We start from the raw sequence: 18,569 nt of genomic DNA, 5'->3' as shown, positions 1-18,569 counted from the left end.
TGTCCTAATATATGTATACAAGTGTGGTGGGAGGTTCAAATAGCGAATAGCCAGCTCCCAAGTGTGACCTGCTTCACCGACAACAGTAACACCGAAGGAATGTTCTGCTCATTTAGTTTTGGTTCTCACCTGTTATACATACAAGTGCTACTGTTCTTTGGTATGACATATGATACAGTCATGTTATCTATATAGTTCAGTATTTGTAATTGCATAGATTATAATGGTTTCTCCTGTTCACTTATGTGCTTCCTGTAATTTAGTTCCTTTTGGTGTACATGTATAATTAGCTACTTTTTACTAACCCAAGTGTTGTGATGTGCTTGTGTATCTAGAACAGGAATATACCAAGTGTAAGTGGGTGCAGATGTGCTTGTCTATCCATAGGAGACGGGGAGCGAGTAGGATAAAAGCTGAGCCTAGGGTGCAAAAATAGAAAAAACATTCTGGGCCCTCGGATTGATGATCGATGGTGCAAGTTATGGTGGACCAATCTGTGCAGAAAGACCCCTCGTTTATGTATAATTTTCCCCGCGACGTCCTCCTCTTTCCAACGAGAGTCCCCGCCCATCTCTTTATCGATTTGCCTGACGGTGGCGGCGGCAATCCAGATCCGGTGCAGAGCTTGAGGGCTACGCCGACGGGAGGTGCTTGACTACATCTTGCCGGAGACCATCGACGTGCACCACGTCGCCGCCTTCTACGAGGATGTACTCTGCTCCGCGCGCGTCCCTTCTCCCTATGGTTTCCAGGTCGTCTGTCTCCTCCTCACGGGCACCCCCGCCGCCATGGGCTACTGCACCCAGGGGGTGCGGGTGCCCCGCCCGCGTAGCTCCCTAGGATGCACCACACGGCCTTCTTGAAGCCCGCTTCTGTCACATCTGCAACAAGGAGGAGCCCACCCTGCCAGCAGCCAAGCTGCAGGGTTGGTACCTCGCTGCTTTCCTGTAGTGCCGATGAGGTGATACAGTGATTTTCTTTGTTGTGCATAATTATTATCTTGGAGATCTTTAATCTCTCAATGCTTTGGTTACATTGATTAGGAAACGTGTTAATGATAGTGAAGTTACAGAGACTGTGGTGACATTGCATTCCACATTTGGAGGTGCTGTGTAGTAGGCAGCAAATTGGGTTGCACTGGACTGTTGTATGTGATTAGTTCATTTTAGGAGTTCAGAACAGGTGGTTAACAAAGGAATGATGGACTGGAACTGTTACTTTGTTTACTTGTAGTTTTCTGTGTCTATGCTATTGTCCGACTGAGGATTTCGTCTTTGATTGGCATCGTAGTTCAGCGATGTTCAAATTTCTTCATAATACTTTTTGTACATCCCTCGTTTGATGTTGTTTGCTAAAATCCGTTTGTAGCCATGGTGTCGGTCAAATGGTGTTCAAAATATAAATGTCGGAGCTGCTACCTCATTTGCAGCGATTAATTTCCCAGTGCTTCTCATTGATGATTTCAGTACACCGGAAAAGAACCAATCATTCTCTAACGAGGTACCCACACAGCTGAATTTTAATCTAATATAATTTCTTATATCTGTCCAAGTTTAAGTCCCTGAATTTATTCATGTTTGGTAGGACATTATACACACTTATCACATGTGTCACTTGCCTTTAAATCAAAACTTTGTTGCAGTTTTCTTATTCTACATGAGCATTCATGAATCATGCTTTTCTGATTGCTTGGGAGTCAACTGAACTTTGATATTTAAACAATCAGAAGTTGTAACTTGCAACACCATAAAATTGCACTTTCACTTTTCCAATTATACAAGAGATTCGTCCTTGCTGTGAATATATTTTGCCAAATGGTACTCCTTTTTCTTTTCTCTAGCCTGACATACGTCTTTGTGCTGCAGCATTTTAACAGGGTTTCTATCATTTGTGGTGAGTTGTTCCTTTTCATCATGTACGAGTTTAGAAAAGCAAACGAACATCAGTTCCGTTCTTAATTGTTGAACACCTACACGATTAGGACACGAGCTATTATTCAGGTCTAGAAATTTGTAGTATAAATACGAAGTAAGCACTATGCCACTACTGCAAGCAATTCTTTTGGGTCTGTACACAACCAATGTTGGTATTTCACTTGCAAGGGTGCACTACTTTGTTCACTGTTTCAGTTCTGGCAATTTTACTTAACTCACTTACAACTGTTTAGTCCACCAAAGAGCATCATTTCTAATTTCTTGCCATGTGATGTAAACCACATAAATGTGTTTGCAGAGACGAAGAATCAGGAGTACAAATGGAGAGAAGAAGCATTTAGGAAAGGCTTCCCTTGCTTACTAACCACGTGAGCGAAACTAATTTGTCTGATAATTTTAACTTATTTAGTAAGCCTATGCATACAGCCGCACAGACTCGTGCTGCTGAATCATACTTGTTTGGTGTGATCTCTCCCTTCAGATGAAACAAGATGAGCAAGAAGAACTTGAGCTAGAGGCAAAGGTCAACTGACGTGTTTTCTATGTACCATGAAGATAGTAAAACTGATGCAATTTTAGTTGCAATGGTTCTCGGTCATGTACTAAAATGGCCATCTCATGTTATGTAACATTTGATATGCATGCAAGTGGATCAGAAGGACCCAGAAAATGGATACCTTGCTGAAATCCATTTTCACCATTATATTCAGATGTGGGTGTGTATTGCCAGATAAAGTTAATGTTGGCTTTAATTTAATATATGCATAATTTTTACAAAGGAAAACATTACTTTTCTTGTTTAATTGCTGGGCTATTCCCTATTTATCCAGATCTATGGTCATCTTATTTTACTTTTCATTATGATAATTCTGTTAAACTTCTAATGCTTGGTTGTGAAGATCAAGCTACAAGACATACAAGTGTCATAAGGTGTTTACTGAGTCTGGACTAATGTGAATCATCTTTTGTGTTCTATTTTGTTTCGGATGGTCCACTTTCTCATGTACACAAAGACATGCAACGCTGTGAAGATTTGGAAACGGATGAAAAGCTTGAGGTTGTTACTGCAAATGTCATGTTTATATCTAACTAGAACTAGGGTGTGCTCCATAAAATGTACAATAAGTGGGAGCAGACCCCTTCCTTCAGAATCTGTACCATCGGTCTGTAATCTGACGGCTCAGATTGCATTTTTCTATTTTTGCACCTGTACATCATCTTCTATTGTAGTCGTTCCCTAGGAGACGCATACATTTTAACCCCAAACAAACTTTCTTCTTCTTTTTCTTGTTTGTCAGGTTGATCTCCAAGACATGGAGGTGATGAAAAAGAAGATAGAGAAGAGCTTAGAATAGGTGTAGTCTAGGTTTTAGTTTATTTTTTTCTTTTTATTCATTTAATATAATGTAAATATTTGAGAACTTTGTACCTTGTATAATTATTAATAAAGCTTATGGTTTCATAACAGGCTGTAAGTCCTGTATAATTACTTTGTATTATCCATTTCTAATTCACTTTGAATTATTTATTTATTATAATAAAGTTGAAATCTTCTGCCATCTGGCCTTGCCGTCGGCATAGATGACCACCAAGAGGACCCAGGCGGCGACACGTGGTATAGCTATGCCGACGTGTCTGGATGATGTTTGACGGCCGTGTTGTCTACTTTTTTTGCCGATGGCTCGAGAAAACCGTCGGCATATGTTTCTATGCCTACGGCTTTTGTACGCCGACTGCCATCCGGGCTTTACTGAGGGAATCAAAGATGACGGCTGTATGCCAACGGTTTTGAGGCCTTTGCTGACGGTTTTGGGACCTTTGCCGACGGCTTTGGCTGTTGGCATACACACCGTTCCCTGTGGTGCAAGCACACTGCAAGTAAGTCCTCGCTTCGTGGTCACCGTCGTTCTATTCCTGCATTGCCCCTAGGAAGATTTCTCCCAAAATCAGAGAGAGTAATGAAGCAGAGACATCGTTGGGTGGTGATGCACACAAAAATACCTGACATCGTTATCCACTCCTTTGAAGTGTGATGGTTGTGGTCAGGGTCACCCCGTGGCAAAGTCCTGACAAGAAACCCTGGGAGTTTACTCCTGAATTCTTGATTACTTTGGGTCTAATGAATTTGGTCTCCATCCTTGAGGTTTGTTCTGAAGCAAAGAGCTAGATGTATACAAGCCTTTGAGCCTTTGACAGATAAAATCCATATGATGTGATTAGGTATAACTATTATCTCCTTTTTCAGAATCAGTGATTCAAGAGTTTAACATCCAACTGCTCAAACAAACAAGATATATTTACATCATAGACAATTACTAACCACATTATTGAGTTCTATTACATTGACTGCACCATCATTGGGCATTGGCGTAACCCAGGTGCCATTGAGCATCTCCGGGCCCTGACTGACTAAATTCTGGAGCTGGGACATCCATATATTGCCCTACACCAAGAATTCTTAACATCCTGAACTACTAATTAATTTCTGTACAATGACTTATTCCCACCTCATCCAGCGGGACAAGAATTTACACCCGACCCAACGTGTGTATTCACAGAACCAACCAAAGTAAGCTATATTCACATTCAGGCGAGCGCTTTGTACCACGGACCGTGGACCTTCTCCGAGACCGTGGCCACCCTGATGAGCACTTCAGCCGCCTTAAACACCCGGTCAGCGAGCTTCCCCGCGCCGACGCGGCGCAAGGCCGCATCCGCCAGCTTCTGGCCCTTGGCGCCGCTGCCGCCGAGGAGGACGCCACGGAAGGCGCAGTGGACGGCCCGGGAGACCTTCTTGAAGACGATGTCATCCGCTTGGAGGCTCTTCAGGAGCACCCGGGTTATTATCTGCCTCCTGGCCTGAATCTTCGCGTCCGATAAAGAGCCGGCTGAGGCCGATGCACTCATCATCGCCTCTACAATCTCTTCGGTGCCTGCTTCGGGGGAGTTATCCAGCAGCTTCACCAGAGCGCCGAAGAGTTCTGAGATGACAGTCTCCAGCTCCAGAGGAGTGATCTTAGAATTCTCACTCATCAGGACTTGACGCAGGACGAGCATGCTGCACAAACAGTAACTTCAGTTAGCACACATTCAAGTTTTCATCCTGCAGACTAGACTAGAATAACCCGAGTATAAGATAGTAGTTTACCTCGTAGCCATCACAATCACTTCTTGAAATTGGCCCTGCACGGCCCTCAATCTCAGAAAGTTGAGGTGGAAGCTCTCAGGAGTTGACTGCAATTGCAAGCCCTCCATACCACTGATAAGCTGCAACAAGCCAACCCTCACAAGCTTGTCAACCTTTTCTCCCTTGCACTCAGGTAAACCTGAACTACCTGCTGAAGCTACAGCAGCTGTTGGAGCTCCATGGCCAGCTCGGAGCACTGTAACAAGGGGCTGAGCCTGCCACAAAGGATTAAACTGTCAGGAACCAGATAACAAATAGAATGCCGCTATGCTGCTGATGCTGTTAGAAACTTACATGATTTGCTGCTGGAAGAACTGAAAGAGAGCCCAAATGTTCGCTCCATTCTGCGTCAACGATGCTCTTTGATGCTGAAATCCACTGCAGAGTTACAGGGAGAGAAGCTGACGCATTGGCAGGAGGTCCATAGCGATTGCCGAAAGCCTTCTGCAGGTACTCCACTCCAGCAGAGCCTTTTATTGTCGGTTGCATCAGCTGAACATATGCCTTGCTCACTTCTACTTGCAGTTGCTGTATATAACGGAAAAATGTTAGAATTCCACTGCAGTTAATTATAGGACAAGTTTAATGTATTAACACACTCAACACACCTTTATTTCTTCCAGAGTGAAACGCAGGCCCTTGATGACAGCAATGATGAACGAGCTGACTCCATTATCATTATCTTCAGAACTTGCAGCCAACTCGTTCAATAATTTGTCATGACTTGCCTTCATCTCATCATCCTTTGCCGCAGCAGACAGCTTTCTGACCATATCCAGAGAGTACTGCAAAATCTGCCCCAGATATTGGGTGTCCTGGGAGCCTGACTCGAGTACCTTCATTTGTACAGGAACAAAATTATGTCAATGTTCCATGAATAAGAAAAAAAATAAGGAACACGATGACAAACTTATATATGCAAAACACACGGATCTTACCTGGGATAGAATTTCTAGGTCAATGTTCTCATAGATTTCCTCCTTCCATTCCTTGGGAGCCAAGTCGTGCAACGAATCCCTCACTTCCTTTACCAGGTTGATCAGTTGGCTGTAGTCAGGTTTGTCTCCTCTCATCGAGTCGGTAACCACATCCCAGAAAGCTTTCTCCATTGTTTCCCTCACTTTGTCTTGGAAATCCTTCTCAATGGTACGAGCATCATTAGAATTGCCAGCAATCGCACCACCATCCTCATGAAGCATCTCATTGACCATCTGCTCATTCTCTGTTGGCAGATTAACTGGTGATGTGCTGCTTGATGCTCCAGAAGCTCCAAACAAGGATCGCACAACAGACCTAGATCCTTCAGCATCTGTTTTGGAATTCATATTGACCTCAGTAGGCTGGAGCTTTCCAGATGAATCAATGCTCAGAGGGGTAGATACGTTTGCAACAGGTGCTGCCAATGGACTTCCATTCTCCTTCGCTTCAAAGAACTTTGATCTTGCATCTGAGAGAGCAGAGTCCATACGCTCGATGCCTGCATCACCACTCAAATGCTGAACCTTCTCTCTTAGGAGTTTTTGATCGTCAGAAACCTGCTTCTGAATCGCCTTCATATCATGGGTGAGGTTGTGTGACTGCCCGTCGGCAGTTAACTTGCATGTTTGCATCATTGACAGCTCAAGCTTGCATGCAGCCCTAACAAGATCACCCTCCAATGATCTTGCATCTTTTACTTTCCACACCACAAATCCGTAAAGATAGGTGCACCACGCTTTGTCAAAATTAACCAACTGAGTCTTGAATTTACTTTGACTGGCAACATCATAAGACTTCTGGCAACTAGATGATTTAGCACCATCAAGAGATGGCTGCCTTGAGGCTCTTCCTGGTCCCTCGAGTATTGTCTTAACTAACAGCTCAAACTCCCTGACAAAGTTTGCTGCTGACTCCATGAGTAGCTTCTCTTGCTCACCATCTCCACTTAAAACAGCACTAGGATGAGCCAGGATCATGTAAGCACAGAGTACCACCCTCAGTGAATATCTAGACAACCTGCTTGTTTCAGAAGTTCTTGCTGGCCTTTTTGCTGCAACCCTTGTTCTTCCATCCCTACTCGGAGGTGCCTTCCTCTTTGGAGTCGCAAGGCGTTTCAGTAGATGGTCAATATTTTCTGCAGATGATGAACTTGCTGACTGACAAAGAGTCAAACGCCTCTCAAACCGATCAAGTAATGCCTTTGTAGCCTCAAGAGCTGTGGGAGATCCCATCAACATAGCTAATTCCTCAAATGGCATTGACTTCACAGATTTTTCATTAATTCCCAAAGCATCATAAGCTTGAGCTAAGGCAAGTGTTGTCTTCCTGGACTTCACAAAACTTCTCCAGCACCTACAATATACGAGAAGAAAACTTCAATTAACTCGAACGTGCAAATACAACCAAATAGTTAGAATTGAAAGGAAAATTTAATGTATGAGAGTAATACCTTGCAAGCTTTCTTGAAAGAAAATCTGCATGCTTGATGTAATCGGCATGAGCAGAACTGCATGGACTTCCTCGCTGCTTCAAATATTCAGCTCTCTTCCTCTGGGCCTGTTCAATAAGATAACAAATCAGATAAGAAGCAGAACAGGAGAACTAAAATTGTAATCAGCGTATGTATGACAACACATACCCTCTGAAGTTTGCTATCCAGATGTTCTTTCAATTTAATCCTCTCTGCTTCTCTCTGGCTGCTTACAGTCATGGCTGCTTGTTGAATATGCATGAGCCGAGCACGAGCCTTCCTCTTCTCAGCTTCTAACAACGCCAACCGTTTCTTCTCAGCAGCAGCACGCTTTGCCAGGATAGCAGATCGCACCCGCTCTGTATACTTGCTCTCAGATGTCGCCTTCTGCACGAGGGACCTCTCTGTTCTCTCCTTCAGAGCGGCCCGCCTCTGCATATCTGCATGCAGAAGGCGCATACGGTTTTCCTCGGCCTGTCGGACACGAGACTCGACTCTAGTCTCAAGTTCCTCCTTCTCCTTCTCAAACCGCATTTCCACATCATTCTTTGCTGCTTGTCGGAGTTCATCCAACTTGGCTAACCGGTTCTGTGCCTTTGCCAAGAGGCTTAACCTTTTCTGCTCAGCTGCCTGAAGCCTGGCTTCAAGACGCTGTCCGTAATCTTCCTCTTGAGACGACCACGATGGGCTCCGTGGCTTCTTCCTTGCTTTGCAGGATAACCAATCGTGGAATTGCTGCAGAGAAACAATTGAAAATGAGTTAATTTGATCAAGCATGTATCGCTAATTCACTTCAAACTTACTTTTAACCAAAAGAACACATAATTATTTAGTTGTTTCTACAGCTCCTGCCAGGATTACGTCAACCAACAGAACTACAGAAGTTGCAACTAAAATTTCAGCGGTACAAGTTACTTCTAAGCAAAACAAAGTGGTCGATGATGAAAGCAAACTATCCTACCAAACTACCATAATTCTCCTACCACCGAAACAACCTGAAATCAATTTGCTAACTCAAGCAGTTAGAACTTACAATAATTTCACCTTTATTATTTGATTAAAAAAACTTTCTATTTTTACTGGCAACTCAGAATAAACCGATGCAGACAACTAAATTAATTACTAATAGTCTCTGTTTACGCTTTCACCGAACTACAGATAAAATTGAGACTATTTCAATGGGGGGAAACGCTTCAATTCAAAGACCAGAAAACTCCAAACTAGAAAAGAAAAGAAAAAACGGCAAAATCCAACAGAAAAGCAATTCGTGGCACCCGTGAGACCAACTTCAGCTCACGACTACCTACCGCCGAAACAATTCCCAAAGAATGTTACTTCGACACCCCCACGAACAGGCTCAACCAAAGGAATTCTTTCACAAGTCTAAAGTTACTGTAAAAATCCTTCAAAAACAGCACCCCTTTCTTAAAAGTATAAAATTATATACCACTTCAATAGCAGGACATGCAATATCGTTTCACCAGTAAGGATGGGAACCACCGACGAGTATAATAGAAAGAAAAAAAAGCAGGCCCCAACACTTCGAGTTCACAATTTCACGCCCCGCGACTTGGCAATCCACCGTGAGGAGGAAGAAGGGAAAAGGGGAAAATAAAGGCAGGAAAACTAAAGGTACCAGACAGGGACACCTACCTGCCTCCGGTGGTCGGCCTCCTTGAGCTTGGCCTCGATTTCCTCGGCGCTGGCCGGCCCGCCGCCGCCGCTGGCCCTGCCCTCGAGCAGCCTCCTCCTGATCCGCGGCGGCACCCTCGCCGCCGCCCCCTCCTCCGCCGGTATCTCCATCGCCACGGGCTCCCTCACCCCCATCACCGCACCGATCAGACTCCCCTCCGTCTCCCTCGCCGGCGAATCCCGCAAGAAATCGCCTCGCTTTCTCCTCCTCCTCCCTTGCTCGCGCCGCTGCTTTACTCCTCCACTTGTTTCTCCCTTATTTTTCCCCTCGCCTCTCGAGTTTAGTTTCTTCCGCGCCGTTCTGGGTGCGCCACGCGTAGCGCTATATAGGTGTGGTACCAGGTACTCTCCGGGGGGAGCGGTTTTCCCGAATCGCAGAGCGGATCGGACGTCCGGGCCGGGGCGGGGACGGATAGGGAGGGGCGTTTTGGTAATTTTCGGGGCGTTAGGCGCTTCGGGACGGTTCGGCGGTTGGGTCGCGCCCTTTTTCGGGGCGTTGGGTTGACCGAATTGCCCTCCCGGCGGCTTTGCTTCTCCGTTTCCGGGTTCAGACAAGTTTGATTTGAGTTCCGCTAGAAAATTAGAAAAAGGTTTGATTTGAGTTCCACTCGGAAATGTGATTAAAGAAGTTTGATAATCAGAACGTGTATATGTGTAGGAGACTGCTTCTTATGGTTTTTTTAGCATGTTAAGCGTAGACGCTTGCATTACTCATCTTTATAAATGCACGCACGCACATCTTATCTATATGAGTACCTTCGAGATACCGAGCAGATATAACCTCTTAAAATTGACGAAGAAGACGCAGGCGCAGACGCCTTGTAGTCAACGGAAACATTTCCTCCCACTAAACGAACATTATCAGAAAGATTGGAATAATTTTAAAAAAATGCAAGCAACCGTGCCAAGTCTATCTAGAACTTAAACCCTGATGAACTGGTTTCATCCCAAGGAACTTAACCACGACAGGAGCTGAAATACATCTATATGTGTGTACCTGTGTAGGGAACCTTTGTGATAGAATAACCTTGTAATATTACAACTTCGCATCTCACTTCCTAGTTCAGCCAAATTTAACATGGGCTCGACTTGGGAAAAAGAGTGATTTGAGTTCCCAAAAAAGGTGTTAGATTTGAGTTTGACTTGAAATCGTGATTAAGAAATTTGGTCATCGGAGCTATATTTGTTTAGGAGACTACTTTTACGTTGACAACGATAGAGATTGAAACAGTCAATATAAGATATCTTCGCGATACAATAACCTTCTAGCATTACAACTTTACAAGGCCGATTGTTCAATTAGAAATATGAATTACCATCCTAAAAAAATAAGGGGCTATACTTAGTTTCTTTCGTTAGAAAGTGACAATGGTTTGTTTAAGCCGATTGATCCGACGCACCGAGGCATCGATCGCACACTCATTGATGGAGAGCAACCATGCAAATGCGTCATTGTAAATTGACCACCTTATTTGCTCGTCTATCCATGGATACTCTCGGCCAGGCGATCTCATCTGCAATCTCCTCCCCATGCTATGCTACAAGAGAAGACATCGTTGTTGCAAGTCGCAGACGACTAGCACAACATGAGGGCGCCCTCATGGCAAGATGCGTGATGAAGTCATGTATCTAGGGTAGGGTTACGGACCTGTCCAAGGTACCCTCCCCAAGGGCATCTCTTAGAAGAAGCCGTCTTCCAGTCGACCAAAAGGAATTCCACTCGACCGGCTAGAAGACACCCGACGAACCTGAAGACACTCAACCATGAAGACTCACTCGACCATCAGGAGTTCAAGATCTACTTTGTATCCAAACGGTCTGTAATTAAGTAGTCTTTATGGCCATGATGAAACTTTATATAAGGAGTTCAAGATTATACCAGTAACGCCTGGCCTTAATGTACTTTAACCCTTCGCTAGGTGGGCTGGCTAGGGTCCTGACGTCCTCTATATAAGCCACCCCCTCCACTGGTAAAAGGGTTCGCACCCCTGTAACTCTCACACATATAATCCAGTCGACCGCCTCCGGGCTCCGAGACGTAGGGCTGTTACTTCCTCCGAGAAGGGCCTGAACTCATAAAACACTCGTGTGTACAACTGCTCCATAGCTAGGATCTTGCCTCTCCATACCTACCCCCCATTTTACTGTCAGACTTAGAACCACGACAGTTGGCGCCCACCGTGGGGCGGGTGTCTTAGCGACTTGTTGGAGAAGTTGCAATCTTTTCAATTCCCATCATCACGGTTTCAGGTGGAGTTTTGGTTGAGGGCCGTGAGATCCGTCTTGGCGCGCTCACATTCATCGCCGACGACTCTGCCTGGCTGCAGGAGGCCCCGCTCGACGTGGATGCGCTCCCGGTCCGCGGAGCTACGCATTTTCGAGCATGCGTCCGCGGCGTCCTTCTGCGGCAACCGTCTACTCAGTATCGGCCGGTTTTCGTGTCATCCTCCCTCCCAGCTTCCCGCCGGCGTAAGCGCTCCGGTCGGTCGAGGCTTCAGTGGTGGGTGAGGCACGCAGTGGCTCGCCAGTCGACCACTGCCCAAGTCGCGGCAATCGAGCCCGACGAATCTCTCTACGGCCTGTTCGACCTGTCGACTGGCTCCGCAGAGACTGCATCCGAATGCGACAGCAGTGATCCGGCGGCGGAGGTCCTGATTGTCAATGGACCGCACGTTCCCCCCGGCTTTCCTGGCACCGAGGGAGGCAACGGCGGAGGCGACCCGTCGCACGACCATGAGGAGTACCGCCCCGAGCCCCTCGACTCACAGCAGAGGGAAGAGCTTCGCTGCCGGAAGATGCGCTTCATACTCCGATCGTTGGAGAAACCCCTGAGGCTCGCACCTTAGAGGACGCGTGCTTGGCCAACCTGGCTGAGCGCACTCGACTGGAGAACCTTCAGCGGGCACTCGACGAGCGCGCGCGGCAACGGATTCCAGACTCCAGTCGACGCCAACTCTTTAAACCTCCGACTCAGGTATACCACACTACAATCCAGAATTTGGCAGCTGCAACACGTATAGCAGAGTCGATTCAGCCTTCCTAGTCAGAGGCTGGCAGAGGCTTGATGCAGATCAAGGATTTGCTCCGGGCAGCTGGAGATCAGAATTCAGCTATGTCGCAGTCGCGGAACAGGATTCATAGCAGGTCCGTGGCGGCGAATGCTGTCCAGTCAGCTCATAGCCCCAGATCGCCCCCGAGGCGTGAAGGGCATGGTGACCGACACGATCAGTACAGGAACTATGAGCAGGATGATCACCGAGTCAATCGCAACGATCGACGTCGAGTGCCCACTCCTCCCCGGAGGGGTGGATCATATATGCCTCGACAGCAGGACGACAGACGCCAGTACAGTGGCGGGCGAAGAATTCCAGTCGACCCCAGAGAACCAGGCTTTGATGCAAGATCCATCATCGTTCAAGGTCTGGTCGACCGGAACAGAGCCCATAGAGAGGGTAATGACAGAGATGTACCCACCAGCAGCCGAGTGCACGTCTCCGGACCAGAGTGTTTCAGCAGATCCATCAGAACCGCGGTGATTCCTCCCAACTTCAAGTTGGCGACTGAGGTCAGCAAGTTCAATGGTGAGTCCAAGCCTGATACTTGGCTTGAGGACTACCGAGTGGCTGTTCAGATCGGCGGTGGAAATGACAAGGTGGCCATGAAACATCTGCCTCTCATGTTGGAAGGGTCAGCCAGAGCATGGCTGAATCAGTTGACACCCAGCGGCATCTACACATGGGAGGACCTCTCCGAGTGTTTGTCAGGACGTTCTAAGGGACGTGCAAGCGACCGGCGGGACTAACAGAGCTGCAATCTTGTGTGCAGAAGTCGAATGAGACTCTGAGGGATTACATCCAGAGATGGATCACACTGCATCACACAGTAGAAAATGTATCTGATCACCAGGCAGTTTGCGCCTTCAAGGAGGACGTAAAGTACAGAGAGCTAAGCCTGAAATTCGGTCGAACCAGAGACATGTCTATGAGTCGAATGATGGAAATAGCCACCAAATATGCCAATGGTGAGGAAGAGGATCGGCTCCGGAGGGGCAAGCACAAGTCAGTCACCCAGGACACCGGAGGCGGAAATTCTAGTCGGAAGCAAAAGCGTAAAGCTGAGCCAGCCGCACATGGAGAAGCCTTGGCCCTGAACCAAGGAAAATTCAAGGGGAAACCCAAGGGGCCTTGGAACCCCAAGAAGGTAAAAGATAAGGAAGGAAATGACGTGTTGGATTTGCCATGTCACATCCACACCAAGAAGGACGAAGAGGGTAATTTCATCTACCCGAAGCATACCACTCGACAATGTCGACTCCTGATATAGCAGTTCCAAGGGAAGCAGTCCAAGGACAAAGAAAAAGAGTCGGACAAAGTTGAGGACAAGGAGGATAGTGACGGAGAATATCCGCAGGTCAATTCCACCTTGATGATTTTTGCCGATGTTGAAAGCAAAAACCGACTGAAAGTTATAAACTGAGAGGTGAACATGGCTGCTCCGTCAACACCTAATTACCTGAAGTGGTCTCAGACTGCCATTACGTTCGACCAATCTGATCACCCCACGCACATAGTCACCCCTGGGAGGCAAGCGTTGGTGGTCGACCCGGTCGTTGAGGGCACTCGACTGACCAAAGTGTTGATGGATGGCGGCAGCAGTTTGAATATACTGTATGCTGAGACACTGAAAGGGATGGGCATTCCGATGTCCAGACTGAGCACGAGCAATATGAGTTTTTATGGAGTCATTCCTGGCAAGAAGGCCGCCTCACTCGGTCAGATTGCTCTTGATGTAGTTTTTGGCGATTCAAAGAATTTCCGCAAAGAGAAGCTGAAATTTGAGGTTGTGGACTTCCAGAGTGCCTATCATGCAATTTTGGGCAGACCAGCATATGCACGTTTTATGGCCCGACCTTGTTACGTGTACCTCAAACTAAAGATGCGAGGCCCTAAAGGCGTGATCACTGTCACTGGTAACCGCAAGAAGGCAGAAGAGTGCTTCCAGAAGGGCTCGAAGATCGCCGATGCTCAGATGGTGGCAGAAGAGTGGCAAGAACACCAAAGGAACGCAGACCCGAGTGATTTGTTGCGAGCCAAGAAGCTTGCCACGGAATCAGCGTTTCAGTCGTCCGGTGAGACAAAACCCGTTCACATCCACCCGACCGACCCAAACGCTGCTCCGACTCATATCTCCACAACACTCGACCCCAAATAGGAAGAAGCGCTCATCCAGTTCCTCAGTGAGAACTAGGACATCTTCGCATGGAAACCTTCTGACATGCCGGGTGTACCTAGGGGACTGGCTGAGCATCGTCTACGAGTCGACTCAAAGGCAAAACCTGTGAAGGAACATCTGCGACGGTCCGCCGTCCAGAAAAGAAAGGCCATTGGCAAAGAAGTGGCTCAGCTCCTAGCAGCAGAGTTTATCCGAGAGATTTACCACTCCGAGTGGCTCGCCAATGTCGTCATGGTCCCCAAAAAGGACAATTCTCTTCGCATGTGCATCGATTTCAAGCATATCAATCGGGCCTGCCCGAAAGATCATTTTCCTCTTCCCCGCATCGACCAAATAGTCGACTCGACTGCGGGATGTGAGCGACTTTCTTTCTTGGACGCTTATTCCGGGTACCATCAGATCCGTCTGTTTGGACCCGATGAGATCAAAACGGCTTTCATCACCCCATTTGGGTGCTTCTATTATGTCACCATGCCATTTGGCCTCAAGAATGCCGGAGCCACGTTCATGAGGATGATTCAGAAGTGTTTGCTCACTCAAATCAGTCGGAATGTGGAAGCGTACATGGATGACATTGTGGTCAAGTCACGGAAAGGTTCCGACCTGCTGACTGACCTCGCTGAAACATTTGCCAACCTCAGGAGGTATGATATCAAGCTTAATCCATCAAAGTGCACATTCGGAGTTCCTGGCGGAAAGTTACTCGGTTTTCTCGTTTCTGAACGAGGAATCGACGCCAACCTAGAAAAAGTTGGCACTATACTCCGAATGAAACGCCCCGTACGTGTGCACGATGTCCAGAAACTTACTGGATGCTTGGCCGCGTTAAGTCGGTTCATCTCTCGCCTCGGTGAAAAGGCATTGCCTCTTTACCGACTGATGAAGAAGTCAGACAAGCTCGAGTGGACTCCGGAAGCTGATGCAGCGTTTGTAGAGTTAAAAACCCTGCTTTCCACCCAGTTGGTGCTTGCTGCCCCAATCAGCAAAGAGCCTTTGCTGCTTTACATTGCAGCCACAGGACAAGTCGTCAGTACTGTACTTACGGTCAAGCGGGAAGAAGAAGGGAAAGCCTTCAAAGTTCAGCGCCCAGTATATTACATTTCCGAAGTCCTGACCCCATCCAAGCAATGATACCCTCATTATCAGAAGCTTGTATATGGGATTTACATGACCACGAAGAAAGTTGCTCACTACTTCTCTGACCATATTATCACAGTCGTCACCGACGCCCCCTTATCAGAGATTCTGCACAACAGAGACGCAACCGATCGAGTGGCAAAATGGGCGATTGAACTTCTTCCCCTAGATATCAGATTTGAGGCAAAGAAAGCTATCAAGTCCCAAGCAATAACAGATTTCCTCGCCGAGTGGACTGAACAACAGTTACCGACCCAAGTTCACTCGGAGCACTGGACTATGTTCTTCGATGGCTCCAAAATGCTGAATGGTTCCGGTGCCGGAGTGGTCTTGGTTTCCCCCCGAGGAGATAAGCTCAGATATGTACTCCAGATTCACTTTGATTCCTCCAACAATGAAGCAGAATACGAAGCACTCTTGTACGGGTTGCGTCCGTCGCCTCATGGTCTATGGCGACTCGGACTTAGTGGTCAACCAAGTGATGAAGGAGTGGGACGTCAGAAGCCCGGCCATGACTGGATACTGCAATGCAGTCAGAAAGCTGGAGAAGAAATTTGAGGGATTAGAGCTTCATCACGTTCCCCGACTGAAAAATCACGCAGCCGATGACTTGGCGAAGATAGGTTCCAAGAGGGAAGCCATTCCGAGTGGTGTGTTTTTGGAGCATGTTCACACGCTGTAGGTTCAAGAAGATCCTTTCACTGAGGAAGTCCCGCAGCCAAAAAGCGCCACAGATCCGACTGAAGTCGAGGTCCCAGCTGTGGTCGACTTGATCATGGAAGTTTTGGTCATCACTCCCGACTGGACATTGCCCTATATCGCCTATATTCTGAGGAAAGAGCTCCCCGAGAATGAAGAAGAGGCTCGAGAGATCGTCCGCCGATCCAAAGCCTTCACCGTCATGAGGGAACAGTTATACAGAGAAAGTGCGACTGGAGTCAGCCAGAAATGCATAACACCAGAGAAAGGTCGAATGATTCTTAACGACATCCACTCGGGGACCTGTGGCCATCATGCGTCCTCTCGGACCATCGTGGCTAAAGCACACCGAGCGGGTTTTTACTGGCCCAGAGCAAATGAGATGGCGAAAGAGATAGTTGACAAGTGTGAAGGATGTCAATTCTACTCCAATATGTCGCACAAACCCGCCTCAGCCTCGAAGACCATTCCACTCGTCTGGCCTTTCGCTGTATGGGAATTGGATATGGTTGGACCACTGAGAACAGGCAGAAACGGCTACACCCATGTATTGGTAGCAGTCGACAAGTTCACTAAGTGGATTGAGGCTAAACCCATCAAGAATCTGGATGCCGGCACCGCCGTCAGCTTCATCAGGAAGTTGGTATTCAGATATGGAGTTCCACACAGCATCATCACAGACAATGGGTCAAATTTTGACTCCGAAGAATTCAGAGCGTTCTGCACATCTCAGGGTACACGAGTCGACTATGCTTCGGTCGCTCACCCCCAGTCGAATGGACAAGCAGAACGTGCAAATGGATTAATTCTCAAAGGGTTGAAACCCTGACTGATGCGCGACCTCAAGTACGCAGCCAGTGCATGGGTCGACGAACTTCCATCGGTGCTTTGGGGGTTAAGGACCACGCCAAACCGGTCGACTGGGAGGACTCCGTTCTTCTTGGTCTACGGAGCTGAAGCAGTCTTGCCGAGTGACCTGCTTCACAACGCACCCCGAGTCGAACTGTACACCGAAGCTGAAGCAGAGCAAGCCCGACAGGACGCGGTCGACCTTCTAGAAGAAGGAAGAGAGATGGCCTTGATCCGATCGACCATTTACCAGCAGGACTTGCATTGCTTCCATGCCAGAAATGTGAAGAGTCGAGCTTTACAGGAGGGAGATTTAGTTCTCCGAGTAGATCAGCAGAAACCACACAAGCTTGCTCTTACTTGGGAAGGTCCCTTCATCGTCACCAAAGTTCTCCATAATGGGGCATACCGCCTTTACAATGTCGAGCACCAGATTAACGATCCCAGAGCATGGAACGCGGACTTACTCCACCCTTTTTATACTTAAGATTTTCACTCGGATGAGTTGTAATAAAAGTACTCCTGTAGTGTATTCATCAAAGACAAGAGTTTCATAATTTTCTTAGTGATTGTTATTGCTTTTGCTCTCATAAATCTGTCCCCCAGTGGGTGGCTTAGCTGCGAACCCATTTCGCCTAAGCTTGTAAAAAATCCTACCGAGTGGTAAGCCAGCCTTCCACTCGGAGGCTTAGCTGCGAATCCGTTTCGCCTAAGTTAAAACAAAATCCTACCAAGTGGTGAGCCAGCCTCCCACTCGGAGGCTTAGTTGCAGTCCAAGTACTCGCCTAAGTAAACAAAATCCTACCGAGTGGTAAGCCAGCCTTTCACTCGGGGGCTTAGCTGCAGCCCGGTGCTCGCCTAAGTTTTCTAAAAATCCTACCGAGTGGTAAGCCAGCCTTCCACTCGGAGGCTTAGCTGCAGCCCAGTGCTCGCCTAAGTTTTTGAAAATCCTACCGAGTGATAAGCCTGTCTTCCACTCGGAGGCTTAGCTGCAACCTTGTGTTCGCCTAAGAATAAAAGACATTGTACGCTTCGCAAGGAGGACGAGGCGCAGGTCGACCCCCGCTTCCTCCTTCCGAGCTACATCACAAACACAACGTGCGTCCCGCAAGGAGGATGAAGCGCAGGTCGACTGCTACCTTCTCCTCCAAAGCCGTGCCACGAAAATCCTACCGAGTGGAGAACAAACCTCCCACTCGGGAGCTTAGCTGCAGCCCAGTGCTCGCCTAAGTTTCTAAAATCCTGCCGAGTGGAGAGCAAACCTCCCACTCGGGGGCTTAGCTGCAGCCCAGTGCTCGCCTAAGTTTCTAAATTCCTGCCGAGTGGAGAGCAAACCTCCCACTCGGGGGCTTAGCTGCAGCCCAGTGCTCGCCTAAGTTTCTAAATTCCT

The 18,569-nt window shown here is 47.5% G+C and overlaps 2 protein-coding genes across 4 annotated transcripts; one reads left to right on the top strand and one right to left on the bottom strand.

The window, feature by feature from the left end:
• The first annotated feature begins 549 nt into the window (after positions 1-549).
• On the top strand, positions 550-2,686 carry LOC123045525 (uncharacterized). 3 transcript variants are annotated; one of them, XM_044468600.1, is made up of 5 exons: positions 550-961; positions 1,369-1,500; positions 1,866-1,893; positions 2,233-2,302; positions 2,416-2,686. In XM_044468600.1, exons 1-5 carry the CDS (start codon positions 842-844, stop codon positions 2,417-2,419), a joined length of 354 nt encoding a protein of 117 aa, XP_044324535.1. In that variant the 5' UTR covers positions 550-841; the 3' UTR covers positions 2,420-2,686. The 3 variants fall into 3 exon arrangements, 1 of the variants encoding a protein (XP_044324535.1); XR_006421465.1 differs by lacking the exons at positions 550-961; positions 1,866-1,893 and having other exon boundaries at positions 987-1,500; XR_006421464.1 differs by lacking the exons at positions 550-961; positions 1,866-1,893 and having other exon boundaries at positions 987-1,500; positions 2,233-2,686.
• Positions 2,687-4,209: 1,523 nt separating this feature from the next.
• LOC123045524 (uncharacterized) lies at positions 4,210-9,568 on the bottom strand. The gene is made up of 8 exons (XM_044468599.1): positions 9,224-9,568; positions 7,739-8,305; positions 7,550-7,656; positions 6,060-7,452; positions 5,730-5,957; positions 5,416-5,649; positions 5,083-5,336; positions 4,210-4,992 (listed from the first exon to the last, which is right to left on the bottom strand). Exons 1-8 carry the CDS (start codon positions 9,395-9,397, stop codon positions 4,521-4,523), a joined length of 3,429 nt encoding a protein of 1,142 aa, XP_044324534.1. The 5' UTR covers positions 9,398-9,568; the 3' UTR covers positions 4,210-4,520.
• Between the last annotated feature and the right edge of the window lie 9,001 nt (positions 9,569-18,569).

Source organism: Triticum aestivum, chromosome 2B (assembly GCF_018294505.1).
Source record: "Triticum aestivum cultivar Chinese Spring chromosome 2B, IWGSC CS RefSeq v2.1, whole genome shotgun sequence".
NCBI classification, from domain to species: Eukaryota; Viridiplantae; Streptophyta; class Magnoliopsida; order Poales; family Poaceae; genus Triticum; species Triticum aestivum.
The sequence above is the reverse complement of the archived record's forward strand: the minus strand, read 5'-3'. Positions and strand labels throughout refer to the sequence as shown.

Coding starts and splice junctions, on each gene's coding strand:
- LOC123045525 (XM_044468600.1), top strand. CDS start 842: ATGCACCACACGGCCTTCTTGAAGCCCGCTTCTGTCACATCTGCAACA. Junction 962..1,368: donor TTTCCTGTAGTGCCGATGAG/GTGATACAGTGA, acceptor ATCCGTTTGTAG/CCATGGTGTCGGTCAAATGG. Junction 1,894..2,232: donor CAGGGTTTCTATCATTTGTG/GTGAGTTGTTCC, acceptor ATGTGTTTGCAG/AGACGAAGAATCAGGAGTAC.
- LOC123045524 (XM_044468599.1), bottom strand. CDS start 9,397: ATGGGGGTGAGGGAGCCCGTGGCGATGGAGATACCGGCGGAGGAGGGG. Junction 8,306..9,223: donor AGGCCGACCACCGGAGGCAG/GTAGGTGTCCCT, acceptor GTTTCTCTGCAG/CAATTCCACGATTGGTTATC. Junction 4,993..5,082: donor GTGATTGTGATGGCTACGAG/GTAAACTACTAT, acceptor CTGTTTGTGCAG/CATGCTCGTCCTGCGTCAAG.